The sequence below is a fragment of the Pecten maximus genome, chromosome 3, assembly GCF_902652985.1.
Source record: "Pecten maximus chromosome 3, xPecMax1.1, whole genome shotgun sequence".
NCBI classification, from domain to species: Eukaryota; Metazoa; Mollusca; class Bivalvia; order Pectinida; family Pectinidae; genus Pecten; species Pecten maximus.
This window is the reverse complement of record NC_047017.1, coordinates 15,293,774-15,321,094: the sequence shown is the minus strand read 5'-3', so window position 1 is coordinate 15,321,094 and position 27,321 is coordinate 15,293,774. Positions and strand designations below refer to the sequence as shown.

The following is a 27,321-nucleotide window of genomic DNA, read 5'->3' as shown; positions in this document are numbered from 1 at the left end:
TTTGCTTTATACTTTGCAGTATGACAAACATATGATGAATATAGGGTTTGATAAGAAATCATATCTTCAAAATTCTAAATGTAATGATTTATCAAGGAGTCAAGTTACTACTCATTGAAACAAGACAAATCTGCTTATACACTTATCAAATCTAATGTTCAGCCTTGCTGTAAGGTCGATTGTCCTTCCTCCGGACTGACTTAATCATATTTTGTGTAAAAGAAACAAATTGGTGAATTAAGATACTTGTCTGAAGCCAAATGTAGTCAATGTAACCATGACGATGGGGTTTCAGAGAGGCTTACCCAGAGACTGCGGTAATTGATGTACAATTCGCCTACAACATCTCCAATCTTGTCATCCTGGACAAGAAACTGTAAGTAGGACAATAAACTAGCAGAAATCAAATCTTTTGGAAATTTTTTTGAAAGTTGTTGCAATGTCATTGAAAAAAGAGTTTTTTATGCCTCATTAAAACTGGGAGTCTGCCCATAAGGAAAAGGGGCTAAGTCAAATACAAGAAACTGTCTTTTTAATGCTTGTATTGACTGTATATATATTTTTTTTCAGATGGATACTAGTTGCTCGAGATTTAAATAAAAAGGATTTTAATTTTTGCACCAGTATAACATAGGTGATATTTGTGTGTAGTAAAACATACTTATCTTACCTGGTAACTATGGAACTTTGTAGCTGTATATAGAATAATATTGTAAGATATGGTATTCAAATACATCATTTTGATGGCCTACAGGAAGACTGCGAGTGAGGCGCGGATGAACTCCCAGATAGAATGTGATCGGACTGGGAATCGTCCAATGATGAGGCCACATGCCTGTGGTCGGTGCTGCTGTGGTTCCCAGAAGGTAAGCTAGGCAGGAAAATGGAGTTAGGATTCCTTATCTTGTTTATCTAAATAATTCAATTTAATTTTGAAAATTCAAAAAAAGGTAAATTAAACTGATAAATTCATATCTCTAAGTAAAATTTAAGAAATGTAATGTAAAATATTATACTACTCCTACAATGTATTTGAATTAGGAGATTTGAGAAACTGTAAAGCATCATGTAAATTGTCTTTCAACATTGTAGTTGAAATTTTGAATTTAAATTAAAATGGCTTCACAAAGAAGATGTACATGTACAGTTGTAGATATGAACACCTTTCACATAATCTGAAGCATCACATGACTATCTAAACTGCATTAAATTATCGGTTTTCTTATCTGTTGAATTAAATCAAATTGAAATGAATAGTGATTTTGTGTATTGTGTGTGCGGCTGTAGGTAGATGCTTTAGAATACTACAGCACTCTGGAGGCTGAGCTGAAAAATAAGTGTGAGAACGAGAAAATCACTGCCTACCAGGACCCTCAGGGCATCGCATTTGTATCCTTCCAGACTGACTACATGGCAGAAAAGTATGCATATACTTACTGTGTGTCTATGGCTAGTACACCTCCGAAAAAAAATATACAGGAAAATTATAGTTACGAAAGATTCCTGGGATGAAATTATATTGTTTTTTAAAAGAAAAATAGTGATGAAAGAAAAAAAAAAATTTATGGATCAACAATATTACATTTATCTCAGTACAGTAATTCTGGAACTCATTGATACTAGGGACCAAAAATATGGAAATCAAGACAGTAAGAAATGGCAAAATGTTGAAGGGGAGGTAACTAACCACATAATTTGAATAATTTAAAAAATATGATTCAAATGTACATAAATTTTGTATATCTAGAACCATTGGGAATATTCATAAGGATTCAGATGTGGGATATTAGTAAACATGTAAAAAAGCTAAAATTAGAGTTTCATGGAGCATTTAAATGGTTTCCTGAGTAGCGAGGGACATGCATGCTACCTTTACTATTCATATTGCCTATAAATGCCAGCAGAAAACATTTCATTGTTGATTATAGAGCTTATGTCTTCAGATTCCAGAGTTTTACTTTGCCTTTTGTGTTTATAGGGTTTTAGCTGACTTTGGTTTGGCCTGTAAAGGGTCCAACAGCTGTCCACCATCCACTGTGGCCAAAGAACTTAACATTGCTGAGTGGGACGTCAAGTACGCTCCATCTCCAGAAAACATCTACTGGTTAGTGTAACAAACAAAATAATTACAGTTGTAATTAGTAGTTATTGTTGTCTTAGGATTATCTGATATTTGATAATACAATGTCTTTGTGTTATTCCACTCTCTAACCATTGTGTAAATGTGCCTACTGTTGGAGATATATATATGTTATATTCCAATAGTGGAATATGACCTTCCGGTCTTTTGATTGACCAAGAATTCGAACTTTGACCCGAGCTGCACTTGTTATTGATGTCATCAATAATCGAATGATGTCACATCACTGGATCCCGGACGGCACCTGTACAACTTGTTTGCCCATGCGAAATAAGACTTGGCCACGTTTCCCTTTGATTCAAGCCGATATTATTGTGGTAGAAACAGGTCACATGACTCATGATTTTTGGATATGAAATTTATTTCACACGAGTAAGTTATTTTTCAAAAGTTACAAAAGACACTCACAGAAGCTTGTGTCTTTTTTAATTTTTAGAAAATAACTTACTCGTGTGAAATAAATTCCATACCCAACAACCACTCGTTGTGTAACACTTATATATTATACAACAAATTGTACCATGTGTAATTTTTTGACAGGGAGAACCTGACAAAATCTGGGATACGATGGTGGATATTTGCGATTGTAATTAACGGATTCCTCGTCATCCTCCTTTTCTTTTTCACCACGCCGCTCATCATCATCAATAACCTTGACAAAGTGGAATACTTAAAGGGATCAATGACGGTAAGTCTTCATAGAAAAACATTTAAGAGCGATAGATATATTTTTGACCTGGAGTTATTTATCGAAGGCTGAATATTTGTTTGGGTCTACTTGCACAAAACCTTTTACAGGAAAAATGTACATACTTTCAGTTTTTTCATATGGATATTTAAAAATAATGAAGATCACTATATTGAAATTAAATAAAAGTAAGAATTTAATTATAGATTTTGTAGGCGTATGAAAACATTTTAAAAAGATAATGCCTGAAACAAACATTGGTTTAGCAAATTTTATAATGAAAAAAAAAGATATTTAGAAAAACGTTATTAGCCTTGGATGATCTTTCAAGTCTAGAGATTCTAGGGGTGTAAAAGTGGGTTGTAAAAAAATCATAATTTCTAACTTTCAGAGTCCTATAATTCAGCAGTTTCTGCCAACTCTGCTTCTGTGGACATTTGCTTGTCTTTTGCCAAATGCTGTGTATTACTCAGACCAGTATATAGGTCATTGGACAAGGTCAGTATATAGGTCACTGGACAAGGTCAGTATATAGGTCACTGGACAAGGTCATTATATAGGTCGCTGGACAATGTTAGTATAAATACAGTATGTAGGTTACTCGAAAAGGTCAATATATAGGTCACAGGATAAGGTCAATATGTAGGTCACTTGACAAAGTCAGTATTTAGGTCATTGGACAAAATCACAGATATATTCAGGATATTAGTCACTGTCCAAAGTCAGTATAGAGGACACTGGACAAGGTCAGTATGTAGATCACTGGACAAAGTCTAGTACATATAGAGGTTACTGGACAAGGTCATTAGGATGTAGGACACTGGACAAAGTCATAAGAAAAAGTCAATATATAGGTCACTTTGTAAGGTCAGTGAGAGGTCTCTGGACAAGGTCAGTATATAGGCCACTTTTTTTTTATAAAGATATACATGTAGATTATTTGATAAAATCCAGATCAACTGACAATAAATAAGTCAGTGGACAATTGATACAGGCCAGTGGTACAAAGCACCAATAACTTAGCAACAACAAAATTGGTTAAAAACATAGATCTATGGTATGTCTTATCTGGGGCACAATTTAAAACTGACTATTACAACTTGTTTATAATGATAATTTCTTTTCTTTATTTCAGAACTTCAGAACACCATTCTGTGATGATAAAGTGTTTTATTTTTTTGCTGCTCATGGTCTTGATTTTACCTTCTTTAGGTCTGTTTAGGTAAGTGTTTGGTAGTAAATAACACTGGAAATGTAGGTTGTACAACTTTAGAATGTTCACCATGTGTTCCTTTATCGTTATCATATTATGGAATGCAATTGAATATCAAGCAAGTTCCTAAGATGGCACCTGTGGCTCGCTCAAAACATAAAAACCCGATTATTTTCCTTTTTTACAATGTAACAGATGTAATATCAATACCTGAAAAGTTCCGCCAAACATTGACTTATATCATTTCATTGCAAATGGAAAGTCCCTGTCTCGTTTTTGACAATTAATGTACTTTTGCATGACAAATGAAGAGTCACTGTTCTGCCATCTTGGATCCAGGTGGTATGCTTAAAAAAACGATCCACAAGAACTGGTTCGGTTTGGTTCCATTTGGCTGGTACAGCGCGTTCCATTATGAGTACAGCAAATTCATACTGGACAGGTGGACCAGGTACAAACCTGATAAAGGAACGATGGCTGATCAATTGTGTGTAGGGTTTGTTTGTGATTAATGCCACACACTTTTTGTTAGTCCCCAAATCCGGATGGGTTGATAGGTTTCCTCTCTATCCATCTTGTAAGTATGTATGTAGCAGCAAAGATTCCCAGCTCTCTAACAGCTTCATTCCTGAAAGGATTTTGATCAAACTTCGCTCAGTGATAAAGGACCATAATATCTAGGGCATGTTTGAGTTTAAAGGATTTTAGGTCAAGGTCAAGGTTACTTTTTTAGTGGCGGCTGGTAGGGGACATGTATTGCTTTATCAATACCCAGTATTGCTAATGCAATGAAATATATAGATATTCATATAAAAAGTAATTATCAATAAAGAGATTTTTGCTTGAATAATGTGACTTGATTGTGCAAATAAGTTGCCTGTAACATGGCTGTATATTGTGGTATTTGCAGTGTGAATGCCTTGTTCCAGTGGCTGGTGATGGACACTCAGAATGACTTGCGCTGGAAGTAAGAACTGTATATATGGAGTATTCATAAAATACCTAGTAACAATGTCAGAGTTGTTAATGTGAAGGGGATCATTGTATTTTACTATTTTCATGGATAGACGAAATCTATAAAGCTTAGATACATAACAGTTATACCTTGAAAATGAAGTAGAGATAATTATGGTATGTTTCATTATTGCCGCTATAATTAGTAGAGACACTTATAGTATGTTTCATAATTTCTGCAAAATATTGAATAATTGAGGGGATAAAACCTTCCAGCACGCGGTAAAGTGAGTTAATTTTTGTCTACAAGGTTCAGCTACTAATGCATAGTATTATTGATTATGCAGGTGTATATTCCTTCCTGGCAATGGGGCTTTCTTTGTGAATTATGTGATAACCTCAGCCTTCATAGGCACAGCCCTGGAGTTGATGAGGTTCTCAGAGCTTCTTGTGTACAGTGTCAGACTTTTCTTTGCTCGGTCATCTGCAGAGGAAAGTGCAGTAAGGAAGGTATGTACCGGTAGCAATGGTAGGGCATCAGGCAGTTCCTAAATTTTATATGCATGCTCAGTACAGTCTTACCTGCTAAGCTAGGGGTTCAGTTGCATGCTCATAGAAAATTATTCTCAAGTAGTAAGTGAACCTAAAGATGATAAATTTGCTCTTGGATCAGAAACTTGATTTAAAAAGTTGTTAAAATACTTTCATAACACCTTACTTGTGGACTGGTAATAAAGTCACAATTGTGAAATATATATGTTTAATACTACATTTATCAAAGAATGTGCTGAAATAATGTGGGGATTAATATCGTGATATCAATGAAGATTCAAGATTAAAGCTAGTTTAAACTCTACACTTTTGTAAGTTATCTGCCAACCATGAAATAGGAGGTTTGTGAACTGGTAAGACAACAGGTTTAGGATTATATTGAGTCAAGTGGAATTATTCAAGAGATTTTTTCTGCTGAAAATTACTTTGATCTGTTTGTTTCACTGATCAGCAAAAACATTTCATTTTACAGAACTCTACATTAATTTTCTAAAATAGTTGATTTGATCTGTATGTCTCATACTCTAGAAGATTTATGTTGCTTGCAGACGACAGTCTGGGAGTTCCAGTTCGGTGTCCAGTATGCCTGGATGCTGTGTGTGTTTGCTGTAGTTGTTGCCTATAGTATATCATGTCCTCTCATCGTACCGTTTGGTAAGTAAAATGGTCAGGATTCTAAATGTCCTCAATCTAACTGAGTTTGTTCCTATTCAAAACTGGTAGAATACTTTGGAAAATACCAAATAACCAACTTGATAGTCCACCATTTTGGCTTCCAAGCTACAGTGAAAAGGTCCTTACTTTCTATTAGATTTTCATCAAATTTGCAAACTAATACAAACTTTTGAATTTCCATCCCCTCCATTTTGTGCTATACATATCTTTTCTATTCCATTATCAACTTTATGGCAAAATAATGAACCGAAAGTTTGCAGTTTTAAATATAAATGACATAAGACATTTGAAATTTGAATTTTGTTTATACATTTGTTGATGTTCCACTTCACTGATTCCATGGTCATTGTAAGAGAAGCTAACTAGATTGTAAGGGGAAACAAACCGAATTAGAAATACTGGATCAGATTTACATAGAAAACAATTTATTATTCCCCAAATTGCTTGGTTTGTATTTGTAGGTCTGATACACATGGTACTGAAGCATATGGTGGACCGATACAACATTTACTTTGCATATCGCCCGTCTCGGATCAGCAAGGGCATCCATAATACGGCTATCACATTTGTTGTGGCCTCTGTCATCCTCCTGCAGTGTAATATAGTTTTCTTCACAGCCGTCCGTTCAGGTACTGACTTCAGTTTCCCATATTCTAGCTTTGAAAATTTCGGGTATTACTGTATCATAATAGAAATCCTGTCTATGTGTAATGTACCAGAATTAGGTCACTGTGACCTAGATTTTGACCTTTAGTCTCCAAAAGGCAAAAACAGTTTCATGGGCATATCTGCTGTTCTCTTTTAGGTAGGACCTGCATGATTAGTGACTTGCATGATTAGTGAGATTGCTTTCAGATGTGTGAAAATTATCACAATATTTCATAATTCAGAATGCTTTTCTAGTTATTTACATCAAGCCTAAAATACATACAGGATATTCCTTGATTCTTGATGAATAACATTTATATTGCATCGGGTAGGATGGAAACTTTGATATTTCTAGCTCATTGATGAATTAGTGTGCCAAAATTAGTTAACATAGAAACAGTATATACCTGGTAGAAAGTGAAATACATGTAAATGCATTCACAATTTACCACAATGCTTCTAAAATAAAAATTGCTAACATCAGATAAACACTAAAATATGTACATTCACAGTATATTTACAGCAGAAATACAGAAGTGTACGGTCCGGTACATTGTATGTTGTATATAAATATAAATGAATAAGACTTTAATTTGAGTAGGAGCCGTGCAGTGGCCAAATGGTTAAGGTGTCCTGACACTTATCACTAGCCCTCCACCTCTGGGTGGTGAGTTTGAAACCCGTGTGGGGCAGTTGCCTAGTACTGACCGTAGGTCGGTGGTTTTTCTCCGGGTATTCCGACTTTCCTCCTCCTCCAGAACCTGGCACGTCCTTAAATGACCCTGGCTGTTAATAGGATGTTAAACAAAAGCAAACAAACAAACTTTAATTTGAGTATGTTTCTCCCCCAACAGAGGCAGTGAGTGCTGTGTTCTTTTTCTCCTTCGTCGCTCTGTTTGCATCACTACTGGCATTTACAGGACGTGTTTGCTTCGGCTGGTTCAAACACTTTAACCCACTCAAATACAAAGTAAGTAAAAACACTGAAATATTCTTTTCTTGAAATTTTTACTTTGATTATTAATTCATTCACTTATATCTGAATGTACAATCACTTGTTACGATCAACAATTTTCTAAATTTTCTTCTTTCTTCCTTTTGATTTATTCCTGTCAGTGATCAATTTGTCGAGGACTAGACAAAATGATTCTATCCCAACATCTTCCTGTCTTCCATATCATTTGAATTAAATACTTTCAAATAAAATGTAAATGTCTGATATAACAATTTCTTTCCTCAGTATGTACTCAACTCAAACTTTGGACTTTTAATGCAAATGATTAATATGAACATGTTTGTATTATACATGGGGTCATGTCTGTATGACATGTTTGTGATGATTTTTTATACATGGGGTCATCTATGTATGAAGCACAACTGAAAAAAAAATTGTTTCTTCAACATCATGGAATACACAGAAGATAAATGAAATTGTTCAGTGATTAAGAATGTTTCAAAAAAATCTTGACATGTGGAAATTGAACTAGTAATGTTATGGATTGTGAAAACTTTGTTTCACATTGGATATACATGTATCATTGTATAAAAACTGTAAATGGATTCTACAACACATTAGATAGTGATTGAACTGTTTCTCATTAAAATTTCAATTAGAATTTCAGTTTTGTATATTATGATAATTTATAGTTAATTTTAAATGATTTATTGACATTTAAACATTTTATGTGATAACTTTTAATCGTTCTTTGTACGCTTAGTGACATTTTAGTATTGTATTTATCTGACAATGAGTTGGTTAGCTGATACTTGTCATAGAGCATGCATTACTCCCAAAGGAATCATTCTGATGGGGTCATAATGGTGCAAGATTTAATGCTATTCATAACAAAAACATCATGGAATGGAATTTTAATTTTTTTTTTTTGTATCAAATATATTTGTACTGTTTTACAAAATGTTTGCATTCATATCAAGTCAAAATTTTACAGAAAAAATGGAAATTACTATTTTTGAAGAAATCATTATTTGATTGATGTCTGGAATTAATGTACATGTAATCCAATATTATCAGAATATAATCTGTTTTATGTTTTGGATTATAGATTATAAATTTCGGTATAATTGGCACATAGAATGAATCCATATATTTTAGATATTGTAGCTTACATAGTAAAGAGAAGAAGTGTTCCGCTTTGTCTGCAACTTGTGTTTATATGGATGCTGTTTTATGTTGTGGTAGAGACCACTAGGTTTCAATTTCTTGAGAATATTATGAACATTTTAATGATCTGGGATCATATACTATTGTATTTACAGTGAATATTTAGAAGCATTTAGCCATTAGTATCATATCGTTAATTTTGGAGTTATGGCCCTTTGTGCATCAGCCATTTGAATCAGACCTTTATTTTTGGAGTTATGACTCTTTGTGCATCAGCAATTAGAATCAGACCATTATTGGAGTTATGGCCCTTTGCATGCATTAGCCATTAGCACCAGACCTTTCTTTTTTGAGTTATGGCCCTTTGTGTATCAGCCATTAGTATCAGACCTTTATTTTTGGAGTTATGGCCCTTTGCACATAAGCCATTAGTATCAGGCCATTTTTCGGAGTTATGGCCCTTTGTGCATCAGCCATTAGTATCAGACCTTTATTTTTGGAGTTATGGCCCTTTGTGTACAAGGCTGTTCAATGCCCACTGTCACAATATCTTGTCAATAGTAGTGATGACTAATCAGTGACAGTTAACTTATATATAAACTTGATTACAATGAGACCTGTGACAATTCAGTCATTACTTTTTTAAAGAATTTTTTTCACTTTGGCATATTGAACAATGGTATTTTTCCACCCCACACTATCCAAATATGATACATCAAAAGTTAATTAAATGATAAGTTACCATGAATGCCCTCATGTTCATTGTAGTGCTATATATATGTTTACTGATTATACCGAGTAGCTGCTGTGTCACTGATAATGGTGTTTACCTTGTGTGTATTGTGTATCTCCAGCTCCCATAAGACAACAGCCTGTAGTTTGTTGTTGCTGTATTGTACACGTCTGTATCGTATTACAGGAGACAATTCTGTATCATATTACAGGAGACATTTCTGTATCATATTACAGGAGACAATTCTGTATCGTATTACAGGAGACAATTCTGTATCATATTACAGGAAACATTTCTGTATCGTATTACAGGAGACATTTCTGTATTGTATTACGGGAGACATTTCGGTATCGTATTACGGGAGACATTTCTGTATCGTATTACAGGAGACATTTCGGTATCGTATTACGGGAGACATTTCTGTATCGTATTACAGGAGACATTTCTGTATCGTATTACAGGAGACATTTCTGTATCATATTACAGGAGACAATTCTATATCGTATTACAGGAGACATTTCTGTATCGTATTACAGGAGACATTTCTGTATCGTATTACAGGAGACATTTCTGTATCATATTACAGGAGACATTTCTGTATCGTATTACAGTAGATAATTCTGTATCATATCACAGGAGACATTTCTGTATCGTATTACAGGAGACATTTCTGTATCATATTACAGGAGACATTTCTGTATCATATTACAGGAGACATTTCTGTATCGTATTACAGGAGACATTTCTGTATCGTATTACAGGAGACATTTCTGTATCGTATCACAGGAGACATTTCTGTATCGTATTACAGTAGATATTTCTGTATCATATCACAGGAGACATTTCTGTATCGTATTGCAGGAGCCATTTATGAACAGTGTATGGTTGTGTTTGATCAGTGTATGAACAGTGTATAGTATTGTTGATTGGTGTATGAACAGTGTATGATGTTGTTTGATCAGTATATGAACAGTGTATGATTTTGTTGATCAGTGTATGAACAGTGTATGATGTTGTTTGTTGAGTGTATGAACAGTGTATGATGTTGTTTGATCAGTATATGAACAGTGTATGATGTTGTTTGATCAGTATATGAACAGTGTATGATGTTGTTTGATCAGTATATGAACAGTGTATGATGTTGTTTGATCAGTATATGAACAGTGTATGATGTTGTTTGATCAGTGTATGAACAGTGTATGATTTGATCAGTGTATGAACAGTGTATGATGTTGTTTGATCAGTATATGAACAGTGTATGATGTTGTTTGATCAGTATATGAACAGTGTATGATTTTGTGTTTGATCAGTGTATGATTTGTTTGATCAGTATATGAACAGTGTATGATGTTGTTTGATCAGTATATGAACAGTGTATGATGTTGTTTGATCAGTATATGAACAGTGTATGATTTTGTTTGATCAGTGTATGAACAGTGTATGATGTTGTTTGATCAGTGTATGAAAAGTGTATGATTTTATTTGATCAGTGTATGAACAATGTATGATATTGTTTGATCAGTGTATGAACAGTGTATGATGTTGTTTGATCAGTGTATGAAAAGTGTATGATTTTGTTTGATCAGTGTATGAACAGTGTATGATATTGTTTGATCAGTGTATGAACAATGTATGATATTGTTTGATCAGTGTATGAACAGTGTATGATGTTGTTGATCAGTATATGAACAGTGTATGATTTTGTTTGTTGAGTGTATGAACAGTGTATGATGTTGTTTGTTGAGTGTATGAACAGTGTATGATGTTGTTTGATCAGTGTATGAACAGTGTATGATGTTGTTTGTTGAGTGTATGAACAGTGTATGATGTTGTTTGATCAGTGTATGAACAGTGTATGATTTTGTTTGATCAGTATATGAACAGTGTATGATGTTGTTTGATCAGTGTATGAACAGTGTATGATGTTGTTTGATCAGTATATGAACAGTGTATGATTTTGTTTGATCAGTGTATGATTTTGTTTGATCAGTATATGAACAGTGTATGATGTTGTTTGATCAGTATATGAACAGTGTGTGTTCTATTAGTATATGACCAGTGTTTGGCATTGTTGATCAGTGTATGGGCATTGTATGGTGTATTGCATGACTATGGTCTACCTAAAGTTTGTAGTTGATGGTGTTGTTCTTGGCTGGTTGTTTCAGTGGTCTGTGTTTCTCTGTCACCAGTACCTCACCTTTTGCACTGTAGATTGTTATACTGACACCATGTCTCTTTTTTCTCTTCTATCTATCTGTTTTATCCAGAAGGCTAACACTGGGCCCGAGTCTGAGGTGGGTATAATCGGCACATCAGCTAGTCACAAAAACCTGCCACATTCAACCATAGGAACAATTCTAACTCGTATAGAACATCCGTATCCTAGCATTAAGCTAGCCGTGCATTTTCTGTCTCCTTTCCTTGCTTCCCTGCCTCATTTTCTCCTTCCAGTCCTTAATCTGTCTCTCTATCCTTTGCCTTTTTCTTTACCTAATCTTCTCCTAAGTGTCTCTCCATCATCCTGGTAAATCATCCCTGTAAAATACCTGCACGAAACTTTTTCTGATTGAAAATATAAACTTCTGGCCCTTTCAAGATTTTATCATGACCATTTCTCCCTGTAACAGGTAGTACTGATTGTAGTGTAGTTAAACTGCTTCAAGTTTACAAATTATGGTCAAAATAGCTTGAAGAAAATCAGGCAAACTTAGCCAGAGATTATGTGTAGTAGCACTAACACACTTGAGTGCTTGTACTAGTTTTCACATTATTTTTCTATTCAACACTGCTAGTCTTTACTCGGCTACTATCTATTTACATGTAATGTACCTACAAATATTGTAGTTCACATTTGCATCGAATTATAAATTTGTGTTATGTCAGTTTGAAAAAAAAAGAAAAAAATGATATTGAGGTTTTGTTTATTCTGGATGCATTTGTTGACTTTCTTCTACTGGTTCCATGTTATTTAAGTGTTCTTGTAATTTTCAGGCATTTAATGACGATGGCATGACCACACCCACTGGGGGACTAGCTGGCCCAACTGTAAGAAAAAAATCAATATTATATCTTCATACAATTTAATTTTGAAAGATAACTGGCAGAAAAAAAACTTCATTCCTTCAACTATATTTCCTTGTTATAGAAAATATCATCAGTTAATACACAATTAAACTTAAAATTATATGAAGGTTTATGTTAGCAATGATATTATTACCAGAAGATATTAATATATACAGTAGTACTAGAAGAGGCTGTAGGATTTAGCTAATCTGAACATCTGTCATATCATATGAATGGCATTAGGTGTATACATATCTGAATCTGTAGTTGTTCTAAGAAAACTGTCAAATTTATTGTATAAACGAGTGTGAATTCCCTTTTTGCCCATTGCTATTTAAGAAGAAGTTTGGGGTCTGTCGATCATAATAATTATCATATTAATAAATTGTATTCATTATCTTGTCAGTAGCATTCTGAAATGTAATTAAGTGACTTCAATTCTTCAGAGATTATGATCAAAGTTGATACTAAATACAAGAGTATACTTCAGTTAGTCCATGTTTCAGGGTTCTTGTTCAAGGACAACCCTTATACTGATCATCAGGACTATAGATTGTTTGTATATTTTACATCTGAGAGTTACTGTCCAAGGTTACTGATGGTGTATTCTTTGTTTACAGCCGTTTGTGGCGAGTGTTCTACTGGACCCTGACAGAGAGGGAGATGCAGGGGCGAATGCTGATAATTCCAACCCAGCACCCGTCAACTCATATGGATCCATCAACTCCCACACCCCTGTCGCAGACTCCGACCACGTCTATCAACCCTAACCACCAATCACAGACTCAGGCCACGCCTATTAACCCTAGACACCAATCACAGTCTCAGGCCACGCCTATCAACCCTAACCACCAATCACAGACTCAGGCCACGCCTATCAACCCTAGACACTAATCACAGACTCAGACCACGCCTATCAACCCTAACCACCAATCACAGACACAGGCCACGCCTATCAACCCTAGACACCAATCACAGACTCAGACCACGCCTATCAACCCTAACCACCAATCACAGACTCAGGCCTTGCCTATCAACCCTAGACACCAATCACAGACTCAGACCACACCTATCAACCCTAACCACCAATCACAGACTCAGGCCACGCCTATCAACCCTAGACACCAATCACAGACACAGGCCACGCCTATCAACCCTAGACACCAATCACAGACACAGGCCATGCCTATCAACCCTAGACACCAATCACGGACTCCAGACACACCAAAGTGTATGATTGTAAGCTCTTGGTTAAAGGTCAGATTGACCTGTTTTATCATACAAATTGCAGAAGCAACATATTCATCAGATCAACCTGTCTAATCTGACACCCTGCATGATAACATATAAGAGTTCCAGGGTATATAGGTTTATATCAAATTTCAATAAAAAAAATTGGGTTTTATATTATGCTGGTTTAGCGAGATGTCGGAAACCTGGAGTCAGATTAGGCAGGATGTCAGAATATACAGTTTTCAATGTATCTAAGTGGTCTGTATGCTTACACAGATTAGTGTTGAATGAGTACATGATTTAGTTGTCATTTATTTAGTATCATGTAATAATTAGTCTGGTTGATAATTTGTTCTTTCGTAAAAGTGGAAATGTTCATCATGACTGACAGCACAAATTTATCCCCATCGCGAACAGTTTGGAAGCTGACCAAGCGAAAATTTCAACTCGCAAAAATATCGATTTTTACAATAATCTGTATTATGTAGTTACAGTATAGCTATGTTTACGGAGTTTGTTTGGATTTACTCATGAAATTGTAAAGAAAATTATGCTTGAGCATTAAATTTCTCCGCAGTAGGTAATTGTTATATAATTTCATCAAAATTGATTTTTAACTGAAAAATGGAAAAGCTTCAACATATGAAGGAAGAGAACTGCATTTGGAATATTCATGTGCCATCAAAGAAACTGATCAGTTTACACATCAATGGTGAATTTTATTTGAAGATAATATCAATGGTGCATTTATGTCAGAGGGTTTATTTTATGATAGTTTCTTTTTATTAGTGCATTTGGATTTTGTTTTTGTTTTGTTTTTTTTGCATTTATGTATATTGGGTATAGTCACAAATATCACACTGCTTATCATTCCAAGAAAATGTGATTGTTAGGAGTGGCAACTGTTGACAATTTACAAGGGTGTATCGCAGAATGAGCTCATTTATGTATAGATTTGAATGCATTATGTTACAGGTTTCTTTCTGAAAATTGTTATGAAATTAACCAAAGCACTGATTTCAGTTTTAATACCACTGTAAATATCACTTCAGATAAGATATATCTTATTTTGACAATATATCTTTGTGTATGTATTTGTAATTTTCTTTGATTTTCATAGTCATTTGCAATCATTTCAAATATTAGAAAAATGTTATTATCTTTTTGTCATTTCAAAACAATTCTTTTTGTTAAAAACTACACACATCGTGTTTTGAATGAGTCACAAATTATTTAAAATGAATATTTTGGTCAATGTACATTTTATATGGAGATATATCCCACCTTAGTTTTTGTTTTGAAAGTCAAAATCATTCACACATCATTTCTATATTTCATACATTTTGTGACACTGTTCTCGAAATATTTCCAATCTCATTAATCAGTTGCATAGTTAAGTACTTACCAATCCTCAGTCCATAAACATGACTTAAAATAAGATGTTATCATTCTTAACTTCTTTGATAAACTCAGTTGTATTTCATACTATCACTATAATCAGTTATACATGTATAAACATGAATTTGGAGTCGAGTAACTATTATTTTGTCATTCTCTTTTGTGACAGCTAAGCTTCTTTAATACATTTGTATTTCTGTGTTAACCTCCTCTTGAGAAAACAGGAATTAGAATTATTTGTTTATTCTCCCATGAAAATATCTTGGATTAGAAACAATGCATACAGGTAGTATGGTAGGTAAACTTGCTCAAGTTCCAAGATCTGGGGTCCGCGGTGGCCGCGTTGTTAAGGTGTCCCGACACCTTATCACTAGCCCTCCACCTCTGGGTTGCGAGTTCGAATCCTACGTGGGGCAGTTGCCAGGTACTGACCGTAGGCCGGTGGTTTTTCTCTGGGTACTCCGGCTTTCCTCCACCTCCAAAACCTGGCATGTCCTTAAATGACCCTGGCTGTTAATAAAATGTTAAACAAAAACAAACAAACCAAGATATGGGGACTAATCTACTTAAGTATCTGTGCTTACAAGATATTCAGAAATTCTAAAAGTGTTTTTATTATTGATTGCTTCGACATATACCAGACTAGTATATTAATTATTATTGGAATTTATTTCATGGATTATTTACAGATGCTAATTTTCTGACAAAGAGAAGTATGCTGTCGGTGATTTAGTATATTTAAGTTTCCATGGTATGGTGTGTTGCTTTAATTGTTTTATGTAATGTTTTGTGTTAATTTCAGAAGTTCATCTTCATAACCTTTTTCATGACTGTAGCTATTTTTTAGTTATATTCTTTATGCAATATTTTATTGTGCAATAGTGAGAGTTAATTTTGAATATTAGAGGAGTGACATGACGAAAGACAGAGAAGAAGGGAATAACACAAGTGTCTTAGAGTGACATGACAAAAGACAGAGAGAAGAATGGAATAACACAAGTGTCTCATGACCTCTTGCTCCACATCCCCCCCCCCCCATCCTATATTCTCTTTATTCTTCTATCAATTGAATTAGTTTTGAAATCACGTGTGGAATTCTTCATCACCATTATCATTGAAATGCAATTTTATTAACAAAATGATTATTGAAAATGTGTGTGTGTTGTTTTCTTTGTTTTTTTTTTTTTATGGATGGTTGTGTTGTCAGAAACTTCAATAAAACAAAAACAAAACAAAAAAGCAAAAAAAAAAAGAAAATGGAGTGTAATATGAAAAAATACCGGTATTAATGATTTTTTAAATAGTTTTTATCTGCATTTTCATTTTATTTCAATGATTCTACGATTACATGTGACATATTTAATATTCAAAATATTGCTTTAGTATGTACAGTTAATTAACCCAAAATTGCATACTTATGTAAAATGTATGTATTTGTCATAATATTTAACTTTTTGAATAGTTTTTTCACATATTTTACTTGTACAAGTTAAGTTTTCTATCATAGTTTATTCTGTTTTGTTTGTGATATATTGTCAGTAGTTTGTATTACTGTTTCTGTATAATTATCAAAAGACTACTTATAGGTTGTATAGCATCATATTTACAAAAGTGTGAAAAATAAAATGTATGTAGTTAAAAAGACCTTTACACAATTCCCACATCTTAAAATACTAGTAATATACACAATTCTCACATCTATAAATACTAATATACAATACATCCTACTTAAAAATCAACCATTTAGTTCAATTTTTAAGTGAATATGAAGTGTATTTCAAACAAAGTAGTATATTTAGAAATTTCAGAGGTTTTTGTTTTTACATCCCCAAGTCAGTCACAATAATGTAGCCTATATTCCTAATCTCTTTGTCACAGCAAGGTAGCATACATCCTTAAGTCTGTGTCAGTTAGGTAGCATGCATCCTTAATTCGTTGTATCACAGTAAGATAGCATACATCCTTAAGTCTTTGTGTCACAGTAAGGTAGCATGCATCCTTAAGTCTTTGTGTCACAGTAGGATAGCATACATCCTTAATTCTTTGTATCACAGTAAGGTAGCATGCTTAATTCTTTGTATCACAGTAAGGTAGCATACATCCTTAAGTCTTTGTGTCACAGTAGAATAGCATACATCCTCGAGTCTTTGTGTCACAGTAAGGTAGCATGCATCCTTAAGTCTCTGTCCCAGTAAGGTAGCATACATCCTTAAGTCTCTGTCACAGTAAGGTAGCATGCATCCTTAAGTCTCTGTCCCAGTAAGGTAGTATACTTCCTTAAGTTTGGTACCATTATTGCTACTTTTATATGAACATTCTGTACTGTGTCTGTCTCTAGACAAGTAAATAACAATAAATTTATTTCACTTTTCCTTAGTATTAGGTCAGATAAGTATGATAACCATTTGATAAATTCTATGTTATCAATGTTGAGTAATCAGCAGCTTGGGATGATTCTACTGATGAGGAAAAATATATTTTCATCAAGGAGGTAGAAATGATGATTAAAATAAAAGTCAGTTATACATTTATTTTGTGTTTGTTTCTGTTATTCTGTTAATCACAAAAATATGTGATCTAATTCAAAAGATGCCATATAATAAAACACATTTTCTCCTACACTGACCATGCACAGAACTTCTTTAATTTTTGAAGAAGTCCTCCCCATGATAAATGTTTTACTGGAATAGACTATGGAACTTATTAAATATGACTTAATGGAACACCGGCTCACGAAACAAGACAAAATACCTTCTTCGGCTTGTATTTTTATTTTTTGCAATCCTGCTGGATGCCGTAATGGCAGTGTACAGGTTTTCATGGTACATGTATAGGAAATTCAAAATAGGATAAATACTTCCATGATAAATGATTAACAAAATATGTAACAAGTGTATGATGATAGGTGTACATGGAGACAAACAAAAATTGTTGGTGCCATTTACGATACGATTCAAAGAAACTGGATTTTTATTTTCAGAGTACTGTAGTGAACAATCTTTCTACTTTCATCAATGTAGACATCATTGGAAATATTTAAAAAAACAGAATAATATATATACAAATGTAATCATATTGTGAAATACTTATCACAAATGTATTACAATTGTGTAATATGCCATAGTTTGGCAAATAATTTGATGAATGTGATGAAAAAATTACAAGTAGAATATTCTGCAGATTTCAAAAGTGACTGATAAACTGGTGCTCCATTAGGGTAATTAAAGTTGCCTTACATATCTCCTGTTTTCTGAAGTTATAGTACAAACAAATATCAACACAGACATATGGTCCCCAGCAACATCCCCACCATGTCCAATAAAGAGATTCCACAAACAGATCTAAAGTATTAAAGAAATGTAGATGATATATCCTGACGAAATGAAAAGATTATTTATGATGAAGTTATCTATCGGACAATACATTAAATAAGTTTAAAATAATGGATAATCTCCCTTTACCTGTTGCTAATTTAGTACAGTACATGTATTGACGATGAAGATTTTCCATTGTATTATGCAGAAATCAAATATTAAGTATCAAATATGAAAATAATTTGTAATGATTAATTGTTATTCAGCATAACAACAAGATTTGATTAAATCTGATTTATTCTAGGACAATAAAACGAAATATCTTGGGTGTTACCCTCCTACATAATGACGAAGTTCTGACAAGAATATACATATTTTGTAGTTTAAATCTGTTTGGCAAGACGTAGCCACATCATACTATAATGGATTTCTAGTCTTTACACCACTAACAATCCCCAGAATCATAGGGAACACAGCTATGATAATACTGATATCTACCATATACTCCGAAAGTATTTTATAGAAAGGATGGGAGGTATTAGTTTAAAGACTACAGCAATGTGCAATATACATGCAAAATTAAACATATGAAGTATAGTATAGACGAATGGTTTCAAAGTCTTGGGAGATTGGTTGAAAACTGCCTCCCATCCTTTCCATAGAATAAACGTAAGTTGCACTATAATTTCTTTATCAGATAAGACTTGAGATTTTGACAATACTGAAGTGTTTTACGGTAAATACAACCTTTTGTCAGTATCACAGTCAGTAAAATTCATTTTATGTGTTCATTATAGGAGTAAAAAAGAAAATACTCAAGTACATGATTTATTTATCTTATGAAGATACATTAATCATGAAACTTCATTATACATGAAAGATTTTTTGAATGAAAAAAAAATAAAAATTTAAAGATCCACTTTTAGTTTGATAATGAAAGATATAATACAAATTTAAACTGCAAGAAAAATGAAAAAATAAGCAATATATATATATCGGCTACATTTTATGACTTCATTATGAAATATATTTCATGGGAACAAAAATGTTACAAATACCACATACATATGTTGAATTGTTTGTCTGTTTTACAGTCTGAATAAGGAAGCAATTTTTACATAAGTATAAGTATATATATGTACAATACAATATATTATTGTTAAAATGAAAGAAAAAATCTATGCCTGTATAATTACGATATAATGATTTTCATTATTTGAAAAAAAAAGACACAATAATATTATTAATGAAATACACTATGTTGAATATTGTACAGTGAAATCTTGTAGTCTGGCCATTTTGTTTCCATGTAACAAAAACACCTGTAGAGTTATCTCCCTTTACATGTTCGCAATTTAAAAAGCTAGTACCAGAATATCATTTCTGCATATAACGTCATAACACATTGAACTAAAAAGGCACAACTGTCCAAAACTTGAAAAAGACACCCATTATGAAGAACATGTACAATGAATTTTGAATGTAAAATTTAGTCTGAAAAATTGCATAAGTTTTTTTTTTATACAAGATTATCAGAATTTACCAGACATGATTCAAATTAACTCTCCTGAATTTAATTAAGCCTTATTTCTAACAAATAATACCGTTATCTAAAGAAGCAGGGCCCAGACTAAATCACAAATTCACAACCACCTTCAATATATACCAAATATAAAACACAGATATTATTCCATATCTCATATCTGTACCATAAACTTAAAAATGTTATTAAAAAATATAACTCCTGGTGATTCTCAATTGCTCCTAAAATAGTACAACACATAGTAAGTGTACCTTTAATTGTCTCTGATGAAAATTCATGCCTGTAAATATATAATATGAATTAAATACATTTAAACTTGTCGGAAATAAAATAACTACACACCATATATATTGCACCAAGAAATCTCAATCACATCATACTGGCATACAAAGTCACAACCATTCTACTTAATAATGATCACCTTTCAACTCGGCTTTACTCCTAGAAACATTTCAAAAATACTGCTAAGGTTTATTTTTTCGATAGTTCACAATCTCTGTGGTTTTAACAAATATTTGATGCATAAATGATGTCTTTTTTCTTTCGGAAATTGTGAAACAACATTTAATGCAAAAAGAATGTGTTTTTCTTAAAGGCTGTCAAACAGATGATAATTTTATTTTTATTTTTGATGTCTGTTATTTTTGTGATTTAATACTATCCTTGAAAACAGTGAAAATAACACCCACTGGCATTGATATCCTTTGAAGAAGATTAAGGTATCAATTGTTGACCTTGAAACAAATTCCTACCTTTATAAGTACAATGTAAATAGCTCTAACATATTTGTCTCTCATACAAAAAATACACAGAAAAACTTATTACTTCAGTGAAAACTAAGATGATATTTAACAGAAGCAATGAAAATGGGATGAAAAAATTCCACAAAACAAGTCATTTTCAACAAACAGAACACTTCAATCAATGACTAGATCAATTAAACGAAATTTACATTCACAAATATGTGGATCAAAGCATGAGTTTACATTCACAAATACATTTTTATGTGGATCAAAGAATGAGTCGTTGTAAATTGAGTATATAATGGGTACATGGATATTGTAATCTAATAGAATTGCTGATCATTTATATCAAAACATTTGGCATTTTTATCCAATTAAAAATTCAAATTGAAATGTAATTATTGAATTATAATGAATTAAAATAACTTCAATTTTGGCTTGTTTATACACTATTTCAGGATAATGATTTAAATGATTCTAAACTGATCACTGAACTCTTAATCTGTAGAATTATCTCAAATTATCACTATCAATGGCATTTAAATGAATAATTTTAGATCTCTAGACATTTTACAAAAAAAAAAAAAAAAAAAAACAGATATACATGTATATATATATATATAAATCTAAATCAAACAATTTCTAAAAATATCACAAGAAACAATTAAAACTATTATATTGCATGCTATTATTCTACATGGGTTTATATTATTTTATAATCATTTTCAATTTCCTATCTCGCTATGGCGTAATATCATGGGAAGATTGAAACAACTGGATGTTTCCTTTAATAAGCAAACAATTATTCTTATTATCGCATCCTCATCCTCTATTAAAGAGATATCCAAGGTGGACACACATCAGTGACATTAAAGCTGGTGATAAAGTCCAAATCATTCTGATGTTTTGATAACCTTTTTATACATCTGTCTGGCTTCAATTAACCAATGTCATACTGCTATAAAATTGAAACAAAATGTCGGAATACTTCTGGCTAATTGTGATATGAACTACAAATCTATGTCAAGCTTGTTGATAAATATGAACATACAGGGAGTAATGTCTCAAAATATATGTCCAAATAAATCATAATCCAAATGATAAATATCACAAAGCAGAAGAATTCTATTTCCTTTTTTACTGTTTTATAATAGTGACAAAGTTTCAAAACTGAGATTCCGTTATCTATTTTTCTATAGAATGCTGATAATGAAGTAATTTGTACATGTAATTGAAAACATTTTCCTTTTAATATCGATGTGTGTATATGGCACAAATGAAGCATAACATTTCAAACAATTCCAAACATTTCACACCTGGTGAACAGTTTTTTTCGGACATGTAAAACATTATTTTTCACATTTTCACATACAGAACATTTAGAAATTTTAAATGTTAACAATCCACTTTTTAAACGTGCACAACATCTAAACCTCTTGTAGCACATTCCATTGTGTGACCTTTTAACCTTTGATGCCAACATGTAAAATAATCTTACATGCTGAATGATTACTATAACATCCGAAAATAAAACTTGTGTCGACTCATCAAATGCTGATGCATTGTAAGCACTATTCAACTAGTAGCCATCCATTTTGAATGCCATAAAGTCAATGGATCTTGCTAGTTTAAGTTAAAATCACATAAAATACTGTATATTCTACAATCCCTGATTTTTAACAGCGAGGTTCAACTTTCAAATCAACGCAAAAGGTCCGTTTCTTGGTGAAAAGGCTACCTGTAGCCTTCCTTAGCAGCACTTTCTGACCAGCATCTGTGCTACACTAGAAATCTTCATCTCGTTGAATTGGCCTGTGAGCTGAATCGCTCCTTCCACAGTTCTAGTGATATATAATTAAAGGTGTAATTCTCAGTAGCATTGCAGTCAGTTTATATGAGTCGTGTATTTTTCAGATACTGTATCAGTGTCTTGTGTATAAAGTTGTATTGTCCGACCGTCTGGACCAGGTACATGCGCTGCTGACGGATTGATCCGAGAGCTTTCTGTAGATCTATATCCTACAATACAAAGAATTGATGTTTAAAGTAAACATAAAATTGAGTCTGGAATTTGTATTCCAGATCTGTTTCAACATGTGGATCGCGAGGACACTTTACTCTTTTTCATATCCACTACCTGTTAATGTCTTGGCATAACACAAGAGTGATTGTATCTATAATAATATGCAAGACCATAAGAACCCCATCTCGGTCAATTTGCCTCCCTCTCACCACCACAACTACGAAGTCTATCTTTCCTACCAAGGCAGAGTGATGTATGCCTTCTACTCCGCCCTCCCCCACAACAATTCTTACAGGAGTTATCCTGAAATAACCCGAGACGACCAATACATACACAAACTCACAGTTGAAGGGTGAGGGGAGGAGCTGATATTGGAAGACAATGAAATAACATTTGCATATTCATGAAACTGCCTCTCTCAGGACTGAGTACTTACATGGCCATGACACAAGCTTCTGTTCCCCACCCTCAGGACTGAGTACTTACATGGCCATGACACAAGCTTCCTTTCCCCATCCTCAGGACTGAGTACTTACATGGCCATGACACAAGCTTCCGTTCCCCACCCTCAGGACTGAGTACTTACATGGCCATGACACAAGCTTCCATTCCCCACCCTCAGGACTGAGTACTTACATGGCCATGACACAAGCTTCCTTTCCCCATCCTCAGGACTGAGTACTTACATGGCCTGACACAAGCTTCCTTTCCCCATCCTCAGGACTGAGTACTTACATGGCCATGACACAAGCTTCCGTTCCCCACCCTCAGGGTTGAGTACTTACATGATTGTGTTCCAGACACCACTTCATGACTTGTGTGAGGATGACTACACCTGTACGCCCCACACCTGCGCTACAGTGGACGAGGATTGGCAGCTTCTTCCCGCTACCCTCCTCGCTCTCTGCCAGTCTTTGTACTGACTCCACCTCATCCAAGAAGCCTATATATACACACATATATATATATATATATACATAAACAGATTTATTTAAAGGACATAATTTTCAACAAACTCGCATTTTACCAGATACTTTTACATTATTTTACTGAATAAAAACTATGGATTAATTATTGACAGGAGAAAATAGAACATCTACAGATATACCTTGGGTACAGTAGATTTCAAAACTATTTTTTTTTTACTTTATAACATATCAATACTTTAAATATTCTTATAATTATCTATGAAGCAGTTTAGTTACAAATTCAGGAAGATATTCTAGAGGTCAGGGCTGAGGTCAACTGATTCTAGCCATCTATGAGATGTTGATACTTACCCAGGAAGCCGTACATGTCCTCAGGACAGCCGTGATCAGGCCAGTCTGTGTACTGGAGGTGCCACAACTGGCGCTCTTTCTTGGTAGGAAGATGGACTACAGATATTCTGTTAGTCACATAACACAGGGAGTCGTTACAGAACATCAGGGTCACTTCAAACTGTAAAACAATATACATGTATCTTTAAATAGGATATTTTTCCACAAATAAGCCCTCATCCACAGATAAGACCTCTTCCACAATATGCCCCCTCCTTCATTTTTTCACCATCATAACTTTTTGAACAGTAAGCTAGAAGTAGTTCACAAATAATCCCTCCCTAAACTTTAATTCTACTTAACTTCAGGATAAATATGGTAAAAGAAAATTTTAATTATCATTAATATATGACTTCTACATTGTAAAGGTTGTTTATGTTTTTGTGCATATAACTAAATTGTACTTGTTAATACAAAGAGCTTCATTTCCTTTTATGTTACTCATAAATATATATATGTAAAGTTCAAACTGACCTTATATGTACATGTTACTCATAAGTATATATGTGAAGTTCAAACTGAAATATAGCATATAACATAGAGATGTACCAAAATATTCCTGATTATTTCCGAGACACATGTATAACACCATTGGTAACAAACACGTGTGCGACTTAGAATGAGGCAATCCCAGTTGATGTAACAGACACTTAATCAAATGAACACTAATTAAAGCTAGCCTTGGAACTCCAAAGGTTTTAAAAAGTCAAGAACCTACCTGGCCAAATATGATCTTGTGTTCTGGTCCAATTTCCTGGGGCCAATACTCGTAACATTTTCTTTTTCCAAGCTCCTAGAAGAACATGATTAAATGTAAGTTCCCGATAACGATCATCAGTTACCTATCTACATCTGTCAAGAGGTTTGTGTTTTTTAATCTAGTCAATCAGAAACAGATTGATCTTATATGTAATGTATATACCATTTTGAGTGGAAAAAGAGAATTTATTTTGATCTAAATTGCATGTACAGTATTCACCGATAATGAGAGGCTATCAGTGAGGCATTTTCCAAAAGGGACATTTTGCAAGATTTACTGGGTAAGATTCAGCCAGATATATGACATAAACAAACCATATTTTCTGACCCATTATTAGCAGTTGAAAGTAAAGGAAACAAGATTTTCCTTACCACAACGGCAGTAAGCATGGCAATCACATCCACTTCCTGTTCCCAGACCATCTGCCAAAAGTCGACGGCTGTGTTTGACATGGGCGCCTGTGTAGCTATGTACCACCACACCCTGTCATCTACAGGCAGCTGTAACAAGGGTAACCAAGATCATTTATAAGAAAAAAATGTCCAGAGTTCTTACTTATAGATTATATTTGGTGAAAAAGAAAGAAGGAACTCGACATATCACAATTATGCAAAAGTTTCCAGAAGAAATTAACCATGTTTGTATCTGGTCACACAATTGCAAGGTTCAAATTTAAATATCATGATTGCTGGCCATTTCATGAATGAATGACTAACATACAATATCATGATTGCTGGCCATTTCATGAATGAAGACTAACATACAATATCATGATTGCTGGCCGTTTCATGAATGAATGACTAACATACAATATCATGATTGCTGGCCATTTCATGAATGAATGACTAACATACAAAGATTCTGACAATACCAAAGTCTGCAAAAACCCAGGTCTGTCAACACAAAATCTGGTAAATATATATGGAAGGGTTTATCAATGGATGATTAAATCTCATTTGATGGTAATTCTTCTGAAAAACAACACATGGGTGAGAGTTATATACTAGGCATACGTTTATTCAATTATTGCTGGATAATTATAAATACATTACGACTATACGATGAAGATTTGAGAGTGTAAATTAAATCTACATAAAACTGGCCAGGGGTGTCATACCTTTACATGGGATGCGTTTATATATCCAGATGGGTTGTCTTTCCTTGGACTAATTTTCACCCTCGTAGTATCGTAGGGAAGGACATCGCGGAATCGATTACGAGATTCATTTTCGGTAAGTTTTGCACACTGACATTCCATTGACGGTGCCTTTTTAGGAATTTCTTCAAATTCTTTAAATACGAGATTCTCTGACAGTTTTGTTTCTAGCAACTTCCTCTGAAAATAGAGACCAAAAGTTTCAACATCCTTATTTTCTACAAAACATTATATCACAGAATATATATACATAACTTATATTACCAGGTTTGGCTGCCCAAACTGAAGTATGCAAGGTTTCAATGCTGGCTGTTAGTATATACGTACCAGGGATCTACCAGATATTGTCTAGGTGGAATCTGAGTTTATATATAAACTAAACTACCAGATCACCCTCACTGCAGTAGATATTAACTACCTCATTGAACATTATACAAGAAACCCGCAATACACACTTTTAATTATAACTTTTTATACCTAGCTTTATAATTCTTATGGTCTCTTAATAGAATACAAGATATAATAAAACATTAGACATAGCATCTGATTCAGAACTTCCTGAACCAAATATCTCCCAAACAGATGCTTATTTAAGATATATGAGGTCAATGTTGACCATTAATGACGTTAAGTAATGTCATGTACACTAGAAATGACGTCATACCCTTTCATCTTTCGGCGCCCTACTCTCATCGTTCATGAGGGCTAGAACCATTGGCCGTGACAATGTCAGACCATTCAGAGCGGCCATTTTTAGTGGACCAATGCGTCTCTTGATTCCCTCCTGTAAATATACAAATGAAACAGCTAAAAAATACTGACAGGATATCAACTGATAGCACAAAAAAAAAAAAATTCTTTATCAGGAATATAGATTTCTTGTGTAAAAACTTCTTGTCTCAAAACTTTTCTCTGATCCTCAAGAAAAAGTCTTTCGGACAGCTTATTATATATCCATTTTCCACAAAAGATGATTATGTAACTTCTTCCAGACAATTTCTTAATAATGACTATTAGATAAGATTTTCATGAAAAATGTTGTTG

General features: G+C 33.6%; 2 protein-coding genes across 10 annotated transcripts in view; one reads left to right on the top strand and one right to left on the bottom strand.

The window, feature by feature from the left end:
- The window catches only part of LOC117323328 (CSC1-like protein 2), a 44,282-nt gene extending 26,332 nt beyond the window's left edge, over positions 1–17,950 (top strand). For 3 of the 7 annotated variants that reach the window (XM_033878475.1, XM_033878472.1, XM_033878473.1), the window contains 15 exons: positions 296–376; positions 755–866; positions 1,288–1,421; positions 1,979–2,104; positions 2,681–2,828; positions 3,220–3,326; positions 3,964–4,050; positions 4,952–5,008; positions 5,343–5,505; positions 6,096–6,201; positions 6,684–6,851; positions 7,725–7,840; positions 11,993–12,019; positions 12,717–12,770; positions 13,409–17,950. In XM_033878475.1, coding sequence (XP_033734366.1) covers positions 296–376; positions 755–866; positions 1,288–1,421; positions 1,979–2,104; positions 2,681–2,828; positions 3,220–3,326; positions 3,964–4,050; positions 4,952–5,008; positions 5,343–5,505; positions 6,096–6,201; positions 6,684–6,851; positions 7,725–7,840; positions 11,993–12,019; positions 12,717–12,770; positions 13,409–13,558 — 1,636 coding nt within the window. In that variant the 3' untranslated portion in view covers positions 13,559–17,950. The remainder of the gene's footprint in view (positions 1–295; positions 377–754; positions 867–1,287; positions 1,422–1,978; positions 2,105–2,680; positions 2,829–3,219; positions 3,327–3,963; positions 4,051–4,951; positions 5,009–5,342; positions 5,506–6,095; positions 6,202–6,683; positions 6,852–7,724; positions 7,841–11,992; positions 12,020–12,716; positions 12,771–13,408) is intronic. The other 4 variants (XR_004531708.1, XR_004531706.1, XR_004531705.1 and 1 more) reach the window with 4 other exon arrangements.
- A 224-nt stretch (positions 17,951–18,174) lies between these two features.
- LOC117323325 (tyrosine-protein phosphatase non-receptor type 14-like) overlaps positions 18,175–27,321 on the bottom strand; it is a 32,432-nt gene continuing 23,285 nt past the window's right edge. For all 3 annotated transcript variants that reach the window (XM_033878469.1, XM_033878471.1, XM_033878470.1), the window contains 7 exons: positions 26,942–27,061; positions 26,239–26,457; positions 25,493–25,621; positions 25,080–25,154; positions 24,323–24,482; positions 23,828–23,985; positions 18,175–23,038 (listed from right to left, as the gene is read on the bottom strand). In XM_033878469.1, the coding sequence (XP_033734360.1) occupies positions 22,910–23,038; positions 23,828–23,985; positions 24,323–24,482; positions 25,080–25,154; positions 25,493–25,621; positions 26,239–26,457; positions 26,942–27,061 (990 nt within the window). In that variant the 3' untranslated portion in view covers positions 18,175–22,909. The remainder of the gene's footprint in view (positions 23,039–23,827; positions 23,986–24,322; positions 24,483–25,079; positions 25,155–25,492; positions 25,622–26,238; positions 26,458–26,941; positions 27,062–27,321) is intronic.